Here is a 17,458-nt window from a genome sequence, read left to right on the forward strand (position 1 = left end):
AATAGACAACTGAAATTAATCTCTAAGCAAAAGCATTTATAATAGAGCAATATATAATCTCGGAAACAAAAGGCATTATGAAAAGATGATGGGTAAACCATGTTAACTGTTGCTCCTGAGTAACATTTAGCCTGGTACACGATTTATCTCAATTCTACACCAACAGAAGTATGTTCAAGTGTACCAGACACATAAACCAGTCAACAATTTCACAAAATGTGGATAAAAGATGATTTATACAGACCCGCAAAGAGCAAGTGATTGCAAGAGGCTGCAAACAACAACAACAAAACAGCCATTATTATCTATAGTATATATATGTTGGTGCTTAACTACCAGGTCTGTTTGTGCCTCACATCAGAGTTAAAACATCACTTAGTCAGTCTGTGACATGACTGAGTATTCAATAGCCCTGTAAGATTATACCAACTCCACATTGACAAGCAGTAAGTCCAAGTAGTCCAATTTTATCATAATGGCCCAAGATTGACAAGAAATTAAAGCACAATAAAATTATACATGTAACAAACCAACATTGGTAAGGAACATCCAAATAAGATTTTAACCCATAACCAGCTATATTTCTATAATGGATCTGTCCAGCTGTCCATTCAAAGTTCAAGGGATTTCAATATCAAAATACCAAAATTGAGCTGCCAACAGTATAGAGCCTGGTCTGACTGCATGGAAGTACAGGCTGGCCTGGCTCTATACTGGTGGCAAAGGCTGATCACTTTTGGTTCCAGCAGATTAAGGGTTAATGGCCCCAGATTCACTTAAAAAGTTATAATGGACCAACCTTGAAAAGACCAATATTACAGTAAGCTAAGAAGCTTCAAGCAAGTCATTGTATTAATTTATATTTGTTATTATTACTATAAATAGTTCACAGATAATCATATTTTTTCACAGTCTGTTTAAAGACAAAGTCATCATAAATATTTAAAATCCACATTATGTATATGATTGCTGATTCCAAAAAATATGGAAAAATATAGAACTTTGAAAAAACAATACAACAAACTTTGGCTCTTACTTTACCATTTGACCAATCATTTAAGGCTCATGTTGCAGTCTGCAAACATAGCCCTCTGACTCGACAATAATTCTTTTTTTATGACAGCTTGATTTTGACTAACATAACAGAATACTGCATGTTATAACTTATTGCAAATTTCTTTTGTACAACAGCATGAAAATGAAATGCTTTAGCAATAAAGTCTATATGATCATGGTGAAGACAGTCTTGACTGCGAAAATTATACAATCACCTGTCTGTTTCTGTAGAGTTCGTTCCAAAGTGCTACTTAGTATTTCTGTCATATAATGACTGGCACTTACCTAACAAGTGTTTCTGGATTCTTTACCAGTACTAACCTGTTTTCAACACCAGTACTAACTTGTTTTCAACTTCTCTAGACTCTACAAGAATGATAGAATCACACTAAACTATTTGTAACAAGGCTAACTAGGACATATGCCATAATGGACATTAATATTAAACATATTACTGTGAATGGCAACCTAATAGTCATCACTCAGAAAACAGGAGCCTGGCAAAGGAGTCGGAACAATGTCAAGTTAGTTTACTTTACACACAGTAATAACCCCATGTATAATACAGATCAGAATCTGATGAAACAATCATATGGTCCTAGAATCTTGATGGAAATAGCTAAAACAACAAGGAGAGACAAAATCTCAAATCTGTTTATGAGAACATCTGAGAAAATAATGATTAAAGAATCATATACCAGTAATGTTACATAAATTATGCACTTTCATAATAATAATATATAATAATACCTATACAGATGCTTCTCTGTTGATATACCTATGTGCTATCATACATGTACACAATTTACCTGTGTAAGTTATAGAGAATAGACAGAGCCTGCATATTTACACGAAACATAAAAAGATCGTTCTAGATCAAAATCAGTTTGAAACACATGTTTCCATTACAGCCTAAACTAGAAAACTTAGTTCCATGTCTTTATTTTTTGTGACATTATTATCATTATTAAATTATTAATGGCATCCCCCAGTATGTGCTCTTTTAAGCCTCATTTCAGTTCAGAAAGCTAAAACTACTAAAGAAGAAAACATACTGCCTAAGGTTCACCCATCATGCACATTTGATTATCTTATAAATAATACAAAACAATTTAATACAGATACAAGGATATAAATAAACCTTTTTTCTTTGAATTTAAATCTTGAAAATAAAGCAGAAACATTCTTTTTCTAAAAATTGTAGAATTCATGGGGGTTTCTCCCTTTTATCATTTATGACAGGTACAAAAACATTTCAGTTGAGATTTTTACCAGTATCTACTTGGAATACATTCTACACAGAAGAAGTAAAATATTCTATACTATATCACTGAATAATCACATTATATGATCTCAAGGCGCAATCATCACTTGCCTAAGCCACCAGTACACTGTAATTTTAGTCAAGCTAAAGCCCAGTGAACCTTGGTGCAGTTTGACTAGTCACCACACTTGCAAAACTACAGCTTTGCAACGTTTAAACACATCAAAATTACAATAAACTATAACAAATCCAAAGAATGTTATAAAGTTTCCATTTAACAAACTTGATGATATAAAGAAAGTAGCCGAGAGCAACCTATTTTAGACAAGAAAACAACATATATATCACTTGAGGCATAACAGCTTTTTTTATTCTTCATACTAAGCCAACATACAATTAGCATTTGGTCTAACTATGGATATCGATCGGAGAGAATTTCTTTAAATATATGTCATAGAACTTCATAGATTCACAAAAAATTTAGTTAATTCTCAACACTATATGAGACTATACAAACTTATACTACATGTATATTGGGAATTTAAGATTCATAAATTTTATAATTTTTTCAATTTAAGCATTAATATCTTCATGATATTCTGCTTGACTATGACTATAAACACAAATCAGACTATTAAAATTCAAAAGCAAATCTCTAGAAATGTCCAGATTCTAAATATGTGATAATGTAAGGTTAAGCAGCTTTGTATGTTCAGGTATTTCTGGATATATGCCAATAATTAAGAAAAATTGACTAACAATTAACAAATAATGGAACAATTACTCGAACAAATTTATAATTTATTTAATTTGAACATTGAATTGACAATTAAAATACCATTAAATTGTTAAATTACAATGCAACCTTTGGAGAAGTCACAATTACCAAAGAACCTAAAAGACAATGTAACATTTACATCTTAACATCTAAAGGTAACTAACTTTCTTGTTTCTTTCCATAAGAGTCACATAAATATACTCTTTAACAGTTGCCTGTTTTGTTCATTTTGTTGAGAATAGCTCCAAGTGAAAGTTCGACAATAAACATGATCATATGTGAGTACATACTAAAAAATATATCACCTTAGTAGATCTATGTAATATGTAGCTATTTTTTTAAAATAGATATATGTATCGAACAAGGGCTACTATCAGATGTTAGCCCTGTTTTGATCTCTGTCAGGTAAACATCATACATGTAATAAGAAATTGAAAATTATAGCCTAAATTCCTAATTTAAAAGCTTTAATGTGATTATTTCAAATATGTAAAACTGATAATTCTAAGGAATTCATGTGATTTATAAAACTTAGCCTAGGAAGTAGATAACAAGTCAACTAAAAAGCAAAAACACTATTGGCATTTTTGATTCCAGATCTTATATAGTTGAAGAGCAAGTACCATATCATCTACCAGAGTAAGAGTACAATAATAATCATACTTTGACACATAAACCTATTTTATATATTCTTTGACATAAGCGGTAAGAAGTCTTACCTGGATTTCCAAACTGACCCATCCAGATTCCTGATACACAAGCAACAAAGTAAGTTTGAAACTAACCCAAACGAAAATATGAATGAAAAACACAACAGGCTACACTTATATGTATCTTAGCATTAAAATGAGTAACTATTTTGGCTCAAAATTTTGTAAAAACACGTTAGAACACGAAACGACGGCCATTTTGAAAATTAGTTCTGGCAAAGAAACCCAAAAAAGTTGGCGAACAACCCAAAAATTTCGTTTGCCAAAACTTTATCTGGCTCATATACAATTCTTCAACTCACTGGCAACACACACACTACAATCAAAGCTTACCATGTATAGATTAAAGAATCAAAGTTTGTGTAAGTCCCAAGTGGAAAAGTCGAAACTTCGTTCACATACCATGGTCATTTTACGTAGAATTTCAGCTTTATCACATTGCGCGTTCGGAAAATTGATAAATTCAATAGAAAAACGAATCCTTCATAAACACTGTTTCGATCGCTTAAGTCTTTCACTGTTAATTTGTTTACAAATTTGTCGGTAATTCTTTGACCTTTAATCTGACCAACATTAATGGCGTAGTGTTTTCATCTTGGGGCAAATTGTTGTTGTCTGACTCCATATTTGGACTATACGTATTCTTACTCTTCAAGTTAACCAATCAACGATGGGATTACCTGTGTTGTTGCAGTTGTTTCCCTTTGATAAGGCGCGTCACAGGTTGCAGAGTTTATACCTGTAACGTCTGCTACGTGTAAACATGCTTATTGATACGTTTTTCATGGATGTGAATTAAAGGCAGTTTATTTAACATATCTTTTTACAAATTTTATGCCATATCTGTATTGAATTGTTTTTCTAATTTTGAACAGTAGTTAAGTCGAAACCGAAAGTAGAAATACTATTCTACCCAACTGAACCTCTTTAAATGACAGGGATTCCCTCTCAGCAGAATTTCCTTACTGGTATCAAGTTGCCCATATAAATTACTTCCTTTATCGGGAAACCCCTTTAATTTTGAGAAACATTTTCAAGAACATTCAGATAATTTAAACTTTTAAAATGGCTCTGGATGTACAAACTGAAAAACGTAACTTCGTATAAATATATACATGTGACATTCACCGTCATTATCAGCAGCATTATTGAACTTGACAAATTGACAAACTTTAGATCTATATCTAGTAAGAAGAAATCATTTGTACGACAATCTTTCTGACTACTGTATTCTTATATATAGTATATAAATAAATATAGTTCAAATTAACTTCTTTTACCGAAATTAATCAGGCCTAATTGATTATTGATCTATTTTAACATTCATTGTGCATGCATTGCTTAAATCTGGCATTTTCATATTTTATTTCTTAAATTCCTTTTAGATATAGTGCAAAATATTGATCATCAAGGATGGAATCCCCCTATATGGATTTTGTATATCAGATGTTAATTAATGTGTAGAATGGGGCCAGCAAACGCTTGTAAAAATTACCATTCTTGTTTAAGTAAGGCAGGTGGCTCACCGGATGCTTCATAAAACTCGTGAAAAATTAAATATAAAAATATTTAAAATATATGCATAAATGATATTAAATGATATGAAATATTAATAAATAGATAAAAAATAATAATGATAACAATAAATACCCAACGTAATTTATGTATGCATGTATATGTGTATCTAAGCATAAAAATATTGCAGTCAAAGAGAAGCTACTCGGGACAAAAAATTGATTATTGTGGTTAAAACGCAAGTTCTGCACAATTTTTCAGGTATTTTTATTCTAGGCAGTGCTAAAAAGACAAAACTGGAATTGTATTTTTCGTGATTTTCTGGACAAAAATCGGGCATTTAAAATTCAAAATAACTTGATGAAAAAGTTTATAACTTTGGCATCTATAAAATCAAATAAGCCTATATCTATGAAAAAAAAAGAAAAACTCAAAATAATTTTTTATGTGTATGTCATAATAAGCTGTTGATAATAACAATAATAATAATAATAATAATAGTAGTAGTAGTAGTAGTAGTAATAATAATAATAATAATCTAATCATTCAGTTTGGCTTACTATATTCGACTTGCCATGCTTTGAAAAAGAACTACTTATTGCTTTTAAGACTTTCGTTTTTCGTTAAACCTATTCGATAAAGTATTAGAACACTTTAGTCTAAGAGTTCCAAAACATCAAAGTCATAAAACAAAAATGGTAAAAAATTAAAAAATAAAGAAATCTGTCCATATTGCTCTTGCTTTTTTTGTCTGTCTTTGTCTATTTAATTTCTAAATGTTTCATAGTTTTTTATATGATTGTATTAATCATTTATGTAAATTGTCTGATTATCTATAGTCATATTTAGTTTTGTAAACGGCCAAAGAAATTAGAAATGCCCTTGTGACAAGTCATGAAATGAGATGATATTGTTCTACATAGTTACGTTATGGCCTTTCATCAGTCATCACGCAGAACTACATTGTTTGCATTTCGGAGGCATGGCGTTTACTTATGCCCTACATTCAGAAACTATCTCATCCGAACTTGATTGATAGAGTATAATCTGTTCAGCTGAGGAAGAAAAAAGAGAGCATTTATTGCATTTTAATTTAAAGAAGATGCGTTCGATTAAATTTCGGTCTGTAAAAAAAGAATTTATTCCAGGTTCCATGTGCGCAAATCTATGCAATTCTAACCAATCGCACCTGCAGCTTATTACAATAAAACATATTGAAGAGCAAGGATCTATCAGGCAAGTTAAATGATACATCTTTCAAATTAGAAGCAAACGTTCACTTTTACTGATAACGTTAATTCTTGACAAAATGATTCAATTATTTACACTGATTTATCTGGGAGATAAGTACAGCTAAATTGGGATTTATGTGCGCACGAGGGCCGTTTCGGTCAACCCATTGACAGTACCCTATTAGCCCAATTAACGAAATTTGCGACTGGTATTGAATTATTAAATGCTCATAAATCCATCAGTAGGGAGCTTTATGAGTACAGAAAGTTAATTATATTCTTCTAAATTCCCATAATTTTGATCTTGTCAAATACATTCTCCACCCAATTGTGCATAAACGATTTCTTCAAAAATATAAATAAAGCGAAAAAGAAACATGTTTTAACTAAACCTTACAATGTATACAGAATGCACATTGTACATATTTTATGTTTCGAAAATTTCCTGTTGATAAAATGTTAATTATTCATTCCTTTTTAATTCACTTTCATTTAAAGCAAGGTGACAGTAGATGGAGATTGGGACAATTTCTGATCTTACACATACAAATTTAGGAATAGTTCTTCCTGTGCTCCTTCCTTTGATAGAAAATTTGCTTTACAAAGCAATATATTTTTTTTATCAACTAACTAAATGATAAAACATGCACACAAATATTTTACGTTATAAACCCTTACAAATATGTATATGGACTTGTCTGATTTGAAGTTAGAACTGTCCATTCAATGTTTAAGGGATTTCAATATAAGAATGCAAACATAGAGCCTGATCAAACTGCACAGATGGCATGGCATGTCTCTATACCAGTAACAAAGGTCCATTTAAAAAGGTTAAAGGTCAAGAAATATTACAATGTGATTATTATACAATTATATGTATAATAAATTACAAAAAATAATTATATTGCTGGTTTATCTTTATTATATAGACGATTTCAGCATGTTTTAAATCATATTTTAGTTGAAAACCTGTGGTTCTGCATAGCTTTAATCACTTTTTTGTACATTTAACTCATTTTTTTACTAATAAAACATATTTTAGGAAACTAGAGGATTACATTTTGGATATTGCATTGCTAATGTGATCAAATAAACTTCAGTTGATACCAAATTCTTGTTGTACTTTTTGACTTTCAGAGAGTAGTCAAATACTTCGAAAAATTATCCCGAAACTATCCCACTATAAAAGTAAAATGAACTGTCTAATGTAACTGTCCGGACAAAAAAAGTTCGGATTAAAACTTTCCCGGTTTAGAAATTTCCATAGAGAGGCACTTGTTACCATTGTTTCTGTTAAATGTATTGTGAAAATAGTTTAGGGAAAAGAAATACTAAAATGATTTGAAAATGCCAGTGAGACTAAATTTTATTTTTCAGTCTTTATGTTTCATAGTATTGCATTATATTAAAAAAAAATAATGAAATTCAATTAAAAGCTAAAATAATCATTTTTAGGATAAGTTAATAATGTAAAAGGGCGGAGGACAAAATTAAATTGCGTCTAGATTGAAATTCTGTATGTAAATATTATAAATTTAGCGACATCCAAAATTCATAAGTTTGTATTAATTTTTCATTGCTTAATATACATTATTGCAAATCCATTAAAATTGGAATTAAAAAACACGATTTTTGTTTGCATTAATATATATTTTATTGAAGGACGAAATTACAATGACATTAAGGAAAGAGAAGATAAAAAGGCAGCTAAGTTTAATTTTAATTCGAGATATGTAGATAATCCGAAAAAATATCAGTTTTTAATGTTTTCACTTGTATAGTTGCGCAATTTTTGTTATTAAGAATGGTGACTCTTTGCATTAATGCTGTTCGATACAGATGTAAATTTTAAACGTTAAGATAAAACAAAATTGATAAAAAATTGTACCGGAATGGGAAAGTTAAAGATATAAGGCCCATTCAAAGGGTTTTTTTATTATTGATAAAGAACACGCAATCAAATGAGAACCTGAACATTTTGATAACATCAAGGATTCCTGTATTAGTTCGATTGGCAAGCACTTATAAGAATATATTAAATTAAAAATGGCACTGTCTAATTTTCAATGTTTAAACAAAAATGAAAAGTTCACTGATGGTTTCATTAGGAGTAAATAGCTTTCGTTGTTTACTGCGAGAATAGCCACTGAAGAGGGCACTGTAAGCTTTCCAATCCCAAAATGTATTGTGTAAATATTGTTTAACATGCAAATATATATAAATATATCTAATAAATAATTATGTTTAAACCAATAGCTACTAAAGAGTGAACCACTTTATTATTTTTCATGTCTTTCATGTCATTGTGATAGTTTGCGACTTATTTTATTATACAAAAAATAAGTTTTGTATTCGCTTAAGAAGCTGAAGCGACTTGAGCATTTTAGAAATAATGGGTGTAAATGCTAAAATGGGCGCTCTGTTATGGACAGAATATTTAATTGCGTCTTGATAGAAAAGTACTCATAATATTTAAATAATATTAAGGCGGGTGCGGCATGCGCAGAAACATTGCTCAACCAACTACTAGTATATGTTGTAAGGAAATGTTTTATTCTGTGCATTGAATATAACATTTATTTTGCTAAAACTGTTGCCAGATAAAATTGAAAGAATATAAAAGCAACACGACTGTAAATTTGTTTGAACATAATATTGTATATTTCGCTATTAGAAGCACAGAAACCTTCAAAGTGGACCTGATAACAAAAGAGAGAGAAAAAAAACACTAAAGTTTATGTTGTTATTCGAGAATGTATGATAGAATCCGAAAATATCACGTTTTTAAAACAATTTTTGTTCACGTTTTGTATAGTTGAATATTGTTTTTAAGATGGTGCTCCTTTCTTACGAATTTGCAATGTTTCTTACTAACAGATGTCAAATTCGTTCAACACTCTTTAACCATAAACGCCCAGCTCTAAATTGTTCTTGAACTCTTACAGTTGTAGGCACGTGGAAGTGGGGAGAAAGTTGCTTAAAAGATATAACCACCATTCTAAAGTTTATATTTCATTATATGATCAAAGAAATATATTTTCTCACGCACTGCAAATTGTTTAGAAATACCTGAACGTTATTTTTTATGAATATACATATCTATCTGTATTGGAGTACCTGTAGTTAGTTTCGTTTGCGTCAAAACAACTTATTTCAGGATATAAGGTCGATGTTAAATTTAGAAAATGGGACACTTTCCATTTTTTTTTAAACAAAAATGAAAATGTCTGCCTGATGTTTTTCTTTGTATTGGAGATAAGAATGACTGGTAATACTAATGAGAAATGCATACGTAGTCTTCAAAATAGGTAGATACAGTGTTGTACTGTATATACACTGTAACAATAAAATGCTAATAACGATACAATATTGACTGATTTGCAAATGGAAAAGTAAGGGCAACGAATTTCATTTTTCTCGCATCTTGCATATGCAAAAACTATAATTCAAAATTATTATTTAATCCGTCTTCACATATTTGCTAATATTATCAGAATTGAAGTGAGTATAAAATGTTGATTTGAAAATGCAAGTACATATTCAAAATAAGCATGACACAATGCTGTTTCAGTCATAATTGCAAAAATTATAAAAAGCGCACAACAAATATCACATTTAAAAAACGTGTTTATTTTCATACTGTTTAGTAAATAATACACAACTTTAACATTTGATAATTAAGACACAATCATGTCTGATAGTTAGTGATGAGGTTTAGCTCATAATATAAACAACTGTATATCATGTCACAATTGTTATGCATATGTTTGTCAAAACTTACTTATTATGCCGCCGCTTGTAACAAATGAACTCAAATGTGCATTGAATTGTTTATAATAACACGTATTATTCTTGATTATCAATTGTAAAGAGTGCTTGTGTCAAGGTCTGAAAAAGGTTTTTGGACTTGAAATTGGACTGACTGTGTCGAAGGCTATGTATAAACGCAAAATAAAGTTTTGTAAAATATCACACATGTTTGCCTATCATTTTCTATTATGCATCAAAATGTACATGCATTGGAAGCTTCATCTGCCATTATATTATGCAAGTTATGTCTTTTTAAAAAACATCGGCTGCGTTAAAAAACATGTTAAATTTCCTTTCTTCAGTTTCTTTAGTTAAAGATGATCTAGTCTTAAGATGTATATTCAGTCAAGTCAATTATAAATGATTATATCTTAAAATACTACAACTCATTTCCATAAATACAGCAACAGTATTCAATTTAAATGACATTTTATTTGTTAATAAAATAAAGTGCGCCTCATATATATTCCAATTCATTGTCTTTTATATAGGAAATAATAGTAAATAGAATTTCAATATTCATTTACATAATTCAATTCAGTAACATCTGCTGAGAACCACAAGTTGTTTTTGAAGTGGCTTTATTTCTGTTTTAATTTATATTCTATCGTGCATACTGAGAAACAATAACGAAACTGTACATTATTTTTTTCAAGTTTTTATTTAGAACTTTGTTATGTGAACATAATTTTCTCTAGATAATGGTCTTCCTTGTATTGTGTAGTTTTAACCATGTTGTTGTGTATTAATTGTTTGTATGTGTATTATATATTAAATTATCTATGGAGAAGCCTCAAAGTTTGCCAAACAGAATTGAAAAAAACATTGCTCTGTTTGAGCCTATTCATGGACGGCCCCACCGAGTTCCATTGCGCCTAGTAGATGACAAGTTTTGTTCTGTTCTATTATAAAGGCATGTTTTACGCATTGTAGTGTAGACAACTCTGATTATACTAACTGCTGTGTCTGTCATAGAGCATCGTTCCTGATTATATTTGATAAATTGTGTTGTAAGATAGTTATCTTTTAGATCTATTTGCTATGTACAAACAAACTGCCAAATGACCGTTCAATATAAAATCAAGCATGCTCTGTTTTGCCGAAGAGTGATGGTATATTATTTTTTATTTATTTTGTCTTTTTCTTTCTCGAGGATGTTTTTTCAATGAAGGGATAGTGTAGGAGGGGTCTCACCGACACTTTAAAAGCAACTGGCGATTTTTTTTAAGATTTAGAGCAGTTTGCGCTTCAATACTTTGTAATTATATAACAAAACTGAATATATAATTATATGTTTATATATAAATAACTACTACAGGCTGTATACACGAATAAATGGAGATTTTAAGAAGTAATATCTGTTAATAGTAAAAAGTGAACACTCTTGCATTTGTTCAACGGTAAGTTATGTTGAATGCATATACACATCTGTTAAAGAAAACAAGAGGCTTTTATGATTTTTTAAAATTTAATCAACTGTTTTAAAATAAACTTTGTTAGATCAAATACTAGCAAATATTTTCGTTGCTGTAGTACTGCGGACATAATTATATAAACAGTATGTTGCAATAATTTGTTTTGACACACGTTAGAAGTCATAGTTTAGTATTTCTAATTATGACATACGTTTATAAACAATTTGATTTTATTCTATTTATTTATCTTTTTATCTAAATAATCTAAATAAAATATGCTTTTTGATCCCTGTATAAACTAATTTCTTTGATGTTTCATAATTTTTTATACATGTATATGTACACGTATATGTTTCAATGTCAAACTTATTAAGTTTACGACGTTCTTATGTGAATATGTTGTAAAATATGTATGTTTAGGCTATGACTGTACAATTCAAAATGTTCTTCTTTTTCTTCAATTTATATCGCGTTATAAAAACAATCTCACTTCGTTTTCATTTCATTTAGAATCATATTAATTGGAGTCCACTGAGTTTTTTTTGTACTAAATATAGTTTTGTACAAAATGCCCTAAACAGGAAAAGCGTTTAAAATGCTTTTTAACTAATTTCGGGCTACAACAGTGCAAGTAAAATATTGATTTTCGATTTAATTTTGAGTATATTTTTTCATAGTTCAAGTACCTCCGAAGATTTACGTAAGATTTTCAAATTTTATATTTTAAGGCTTCTGTTCATCAAACTCGCCCTAAACTATCTTAACATAAGTCTGTAAGAAATGGCCTGACACGTTTTAAGAATGTAAAATCATATATTTGTATTTTGAACAGAAATGAAAAAAAATCATAATATACCAGAGGTCTAAAACCGTAGCCGGTAACTGCAACTGAAATATTTATTTATCAACAAGATGGTGCCTTACGTCAAATTAACCAAACTCGCCAAGAAGAAAAAATAAATTAAGGAAGTGTTTTTTCCAGAATAAGATCAAAACCGGATATCTGTATTTTGTGGTGTCTGTTTTGAAATCTGTCTAATATTTTAAAAGAATTACTATGTCTTAATATAATACAGTTATAATGTTTTTGTGAAATTAATAAAGTGTATATATTTGTCAGGTTTATGATCTATAAAACATTTTAAAATGATGGACTGTCTCAGTGGAAGAGTGGACGCTAAATTACCTATGTATCAATCTTAGACAAAAAGTAAACCCGAAAACAATTTATCAATAACCACTAAAAATGTCAAACCGTTCACCTGTTATAAATTTTCAACCATTTTAAGTGATCACATTTTCTTAAAAATATTAATTTCAAAAACACATTATGAAAATTCCATCAAATTCTTATACTGCAGTTGCAATGAAATGTTTATGTTGTTCATTTGAGTATGAATAATTTGCAGGTTGACCCACTTTACCTTGTCCCGTGTCCACCCAGACACAGAACTTTTGATGTCGATACAAAACCTTAAATTAAGCAAACAAATATAATAAAGAAAGCCTTTTTTGAACAAAAAAAAACAAAACAAAAAACAACAAAAACAACGGATATTTAGCTTTTAAGCTTTTAGAAAATTGACAATCGACTCGAAACACAGGATTTGAATTCCATGTCTTTTTTGTTTCAATTCTATGTAAAAGCAGCTGCCCACGATCGGAATTATCCGAGGCACATTAAAATGCAATGAAGCTTGACTTTATATCTTTTAAACGCTGGACAGGTCTTCTCCGCTTTAAAATGATAAATATGTCAATCTCCAGTCTAAATACTTGTGGGAAAGTCAGTCTTTTGTCCTAATAACAGCGCAATAAGTGGATGATAATTTTTGTTTTAGAGTACACTTATAACAATGTAATTAAGATAAGATAACTTCAATGCTTTAGATAATACCTTTATCTTTTTTTTTATTTAACTCAGTAATTTAATAATATAACATTTCGACAAAACTGTTCGTACCAGCTGATTGTCTGAGGTAATGCATGCTCTCCACTTGTCGATAAATAGAAAAGGGTAATTTGTTAAGAAGAAGGGTAAATGTATGTGCTTGACATCGCTATGGCAAAAAACCTTGCAGCTGCACTAGTTAGCGACTGCGTTTCTCATAGCGGCAATTCTGTAATAGAGGTTAGGGGGATATATATACTGGTAGAGTACAGGTGGTTGTCTAGACGTTTACATTTACATAAGATGATGTTCAGGTGGGAATGGTAAGCATGTAATACATCTACAGTCACTTGCAAACTCCGTGCAATATCGTATATTCTGCCCCAATTACAAATCATTTCTGTTTAATGCTAAGTTAATCAATAGCAATAAATAAATGAATTAAAAAAAATCAATTGGCTTTCTCGTTCTAATTATATTGACGTACTAATTTGTAAATATATCTATTAATTCCATTTTACAAGTCAATGATCACATCAGGAATCTTAACTATATTGTTTTGCCAGAAATGAGAATTACTAGTTCATTATCAGGAATAAAGATTTTTGTCTTGTGTTCTCATTCTTAATAATCTACATATGTTACCAGTACAAGTAATTCAATTTTATTGTGCTGACACGGAAATTTATATCAATATATCGTATGTTAACATTTGATATTTTTGCTTACAAACCCCATAGAAAGACGAGAAACGCTTTCGTGCAAACTCGACGAAACGGACATTTTAAAATGGACAATACGTGTCCGGAACATTGCTTTAATCTATCAACATTTGTATACATACAGTGATTTGTTATTATTTGCAGAATTTAAAGAATACTGTTCTTAGATGTAAAAGCGTCGAAAAATGATTTTGCATGATGCAAATTGTAAATTGGTATCTAAACTTGCTATTTTTTACCCCGGTATAGTACAGTGTAACACATTATAATAAGTGCATTATAAAGGTCAAAACAGTTTTCATTATCAGAAATTCAATAAAAATATTTTTAAAATATTTAAACAAATGAGAATACCAAATGATATTCTAACAGGTAGTTATCAGGGGATAACAGAATCCAATTAGCTATTGCCAAAGATTGTAACCTGATGTAATTTCTATAGGTGATGTTAGAGAACTGCTAATCTGCAATATGTTTATCTGAAAGTTTTACCGGGACTGAGTGATGTCTTAAATGCATTTGCTTCCATCACAAGAAACCGGAAAGCATGGACGTGTTTATTATCGATAGAAATGCATTTCAGACCGGTGTCAGGTCACGTGAAGATGGCTGAATACAAAGGAAACTAGGCAACAAAAATGCAGCAATTTGAAATATGCCAATAAGCATAGAAAATAATGCAATTATATTATTGTTATAATTCAAGTATAGCTTTTTATTAAATTTAATATGCACGTATACATGTATGTATATGTTAATTTGTTAGTGCAACATTCATTGTGATTTTTTTTTCTTCATAAACATTTTTTTTCTATTATTGTAGACCAAATTGTAATGTTTGAAAATTGAAATACATGCATTTATATTTTAAGTAAAACAATATTCACATGATTTGAATGCTGAATAATTTAATAGTCCATTCAATCATTATATCATTTCCATTTTTTTCACAATCAGACAATGAATAAAGACAATTACATTAAATAAAAAAACTGTTTTTAAAGTATTATATGCGGTGCATATATTTATGATGCATTTGGCTTCATGTCGCACAAACCATTTATTTTCGTAGATTTGTCTTTTTGAAAAATTAACATGAGAAATACAGTTTATGAATATATGAACATACGAATTCTTGATATGTTGTAAAATTTCATTTTTTTATTATTTTTTAAAAGTCATTTGTACATATGCCGCGTCATGTTTAATCACAATATTAAACCAATAATTTTCGTATTATCATAGTTTAGAGTTATACATATTTAAGGCCATATTACTGTTGATTTCATGTAACTTATGACATTCTTTGGCAATGGCACTAGACGTAAAGTATCTGCAAATGCTCATTTAGTATAATCTAACTGTTTATCATATTTTGGCACTTTTATTTCTGATCATTAAACAGATGCTGGGTTTAATCAACTATCTTTAAATCTTTAATTATGTGACATACAGGTATAATGTAATTATATTATTACAGAACACGTGCTTTTATTACAGTTTCTGACGAAGAAATATGTCATTATAATAAATATATATATAATATCATCCTGTTTAAGCCTGAAGGTAAAAATAAATTATCCTTACCAAATTTCATTTGATACGTTATAATTATGCTTATTAAGACGAGTGAATAAGACTGGTTTAGATTGCATGAATTAGTTTAATAAACGAACAATGAATACAATTTTGCCTATAATAATTATTTTTGATATTTTAAGAAGCATAAAACATATTGTGCATTGCCAAAAAGCACGCCTACATATTAATGTTATTTTTTATATAAAAAAACAAAACATTTATTGTTTAGATAGTAAAATTATTGTCACAATAACAAATTCATGATTAAGGCATGTTTTATCCACATATATTTAATGCATATATTCTAATATCAGTGTGCAAAACATTAAAAGCCCTCGTAAAATTATGTCGATGTAAATATAATTCAGTTAGAGTTTGCACAGAACATGCAAAATGAAACGTGGTTTGTAAACTATTTTTTGTTGTTGTTTTTTTAGATGTGCACTTTTCACAAGTGAAATAAGATTGGAAATGGTAATTGTATTGCACCATACAGGTACACCATAGTGTACAAGAAATGTGTTACATCGGTGGATCAAACAATCAACCGAAATTTTCTAAGTAGTTCTAGCTAATGAACTTATCATAAAATGTATTTAGAACAAAACCCCATCCGATTTCTTCAAATAAATTACCTTAGTTTGTTTTTGTAAAGACGTCTTTAATTGGCTTATATAGCTCGCTTCCAGAATCATAATAGTTTTAAGAAAATTTAGAAATTGTTTTGAGTAGTATTTATATCAGCAAACTTGCAAATAAAACAGTTAAAGATTGCACTAACAGTCTCCGTAAATTATCTTAACGTGTCAAATAAGCAAAAAGAAGCAGTTACGTCGTTATAACGGGGTAGAAATAAAGTAATAAAACAGTAAATTCAGCCCAGTTTATAGAGCTTTTTTACGCTTTCAAGTTATATGGTTTTACATTTTTTTACATTATAGATCAATATAAATTTGAAAATTTAAACTTTCCTCTGGATGTTGACAATCCGTAAAGTCAAGTTTTAGCGAACAAAACATTCTCTTATTGCACATGCTATTAATACCGATGGCTGAAAATTACAATTTAAAATATGTGTAATTAAAAATAGTTTCGTAAGATAAACTGTGAAGTTTTTAGTAAAATCAATACCGAAACCAAAATATTAATATTTTTGGAAACTGTAACAGAACATCAAATATAAACATATAAATATTAGATTGGGTACTACATTGGGCTTAATTTAAGTAACAGATAATTCACAAATGAAAAGTTTCACAAAGCCATATTAACATAGCATACTATTAATGTGATATTTTAATCTGCATTGAGCTTTAAGGTAATATGCATTTGTAGCTGATCTTCCATAGTTGAATTAATAAATTAGCAGCTTGACAGAAACGCATACCGCCACACGAATGAGCAGCTTAACAGCAGCGTTTACCGCTGTATATGCCACAGAAATGAGCAATTTAACAGCAGGCTTAGTTTATATTTAAAAAAAA

General features: G+C 29.6%; 1 protein-coding gene across 8 annotated transcripts in view; it reads right to left on the reverse strand.

The window, feature by feature from the left end:
• The window catches only part of LOC132731939 (nuclear factor 1 A-type-like), an 87,884-nt gene that overhangs the window by 53,599 nt on the left and 16,827 nt on the right, over positions 1-17,458 (reverse strand). The window contains exon 1 of one of the 8 annotated variants that reach the window (XM_060718238.1): positions 4,211-4,434. The exons of 5 other annotated variants lie outside the window; for them this stretch is intronic. In XM_060718238.1, the coding sequence (XP_060574221.1) occupies positions 4,211-4,219 (9 nt within the window). In that variant the 5' untranslated portion in view covers positions 4,220-4,434. Of the gene's footprint in view, positions 1-3,817; positions 4,010-4,141; positions 4,435-17,458 lie in introns of those variants that run through there. 2 more of the 8 variants (XM_060718239.1, XM_060718241.1) reach the window with 2 other exon arrangements.

Source organism: Ruditapes philippinarum, unplaced genomic scaffold, assembly GCF_026571515.1.
Source record: "Ruditapes philippinarum isolate M1 unplaced genomic scaffold, ASM2657151v2 ctg10_1_1_1_1, whole genome shotgun sequence".
In the NCBI taxonomy this organism is placed as follows: domain Eukaryota; kingdom Metazoa; phylum Mollusca; class Bivalvia; order Venerida; family Veneridae; genus Ruditapes; species Ruditapes philippinarum.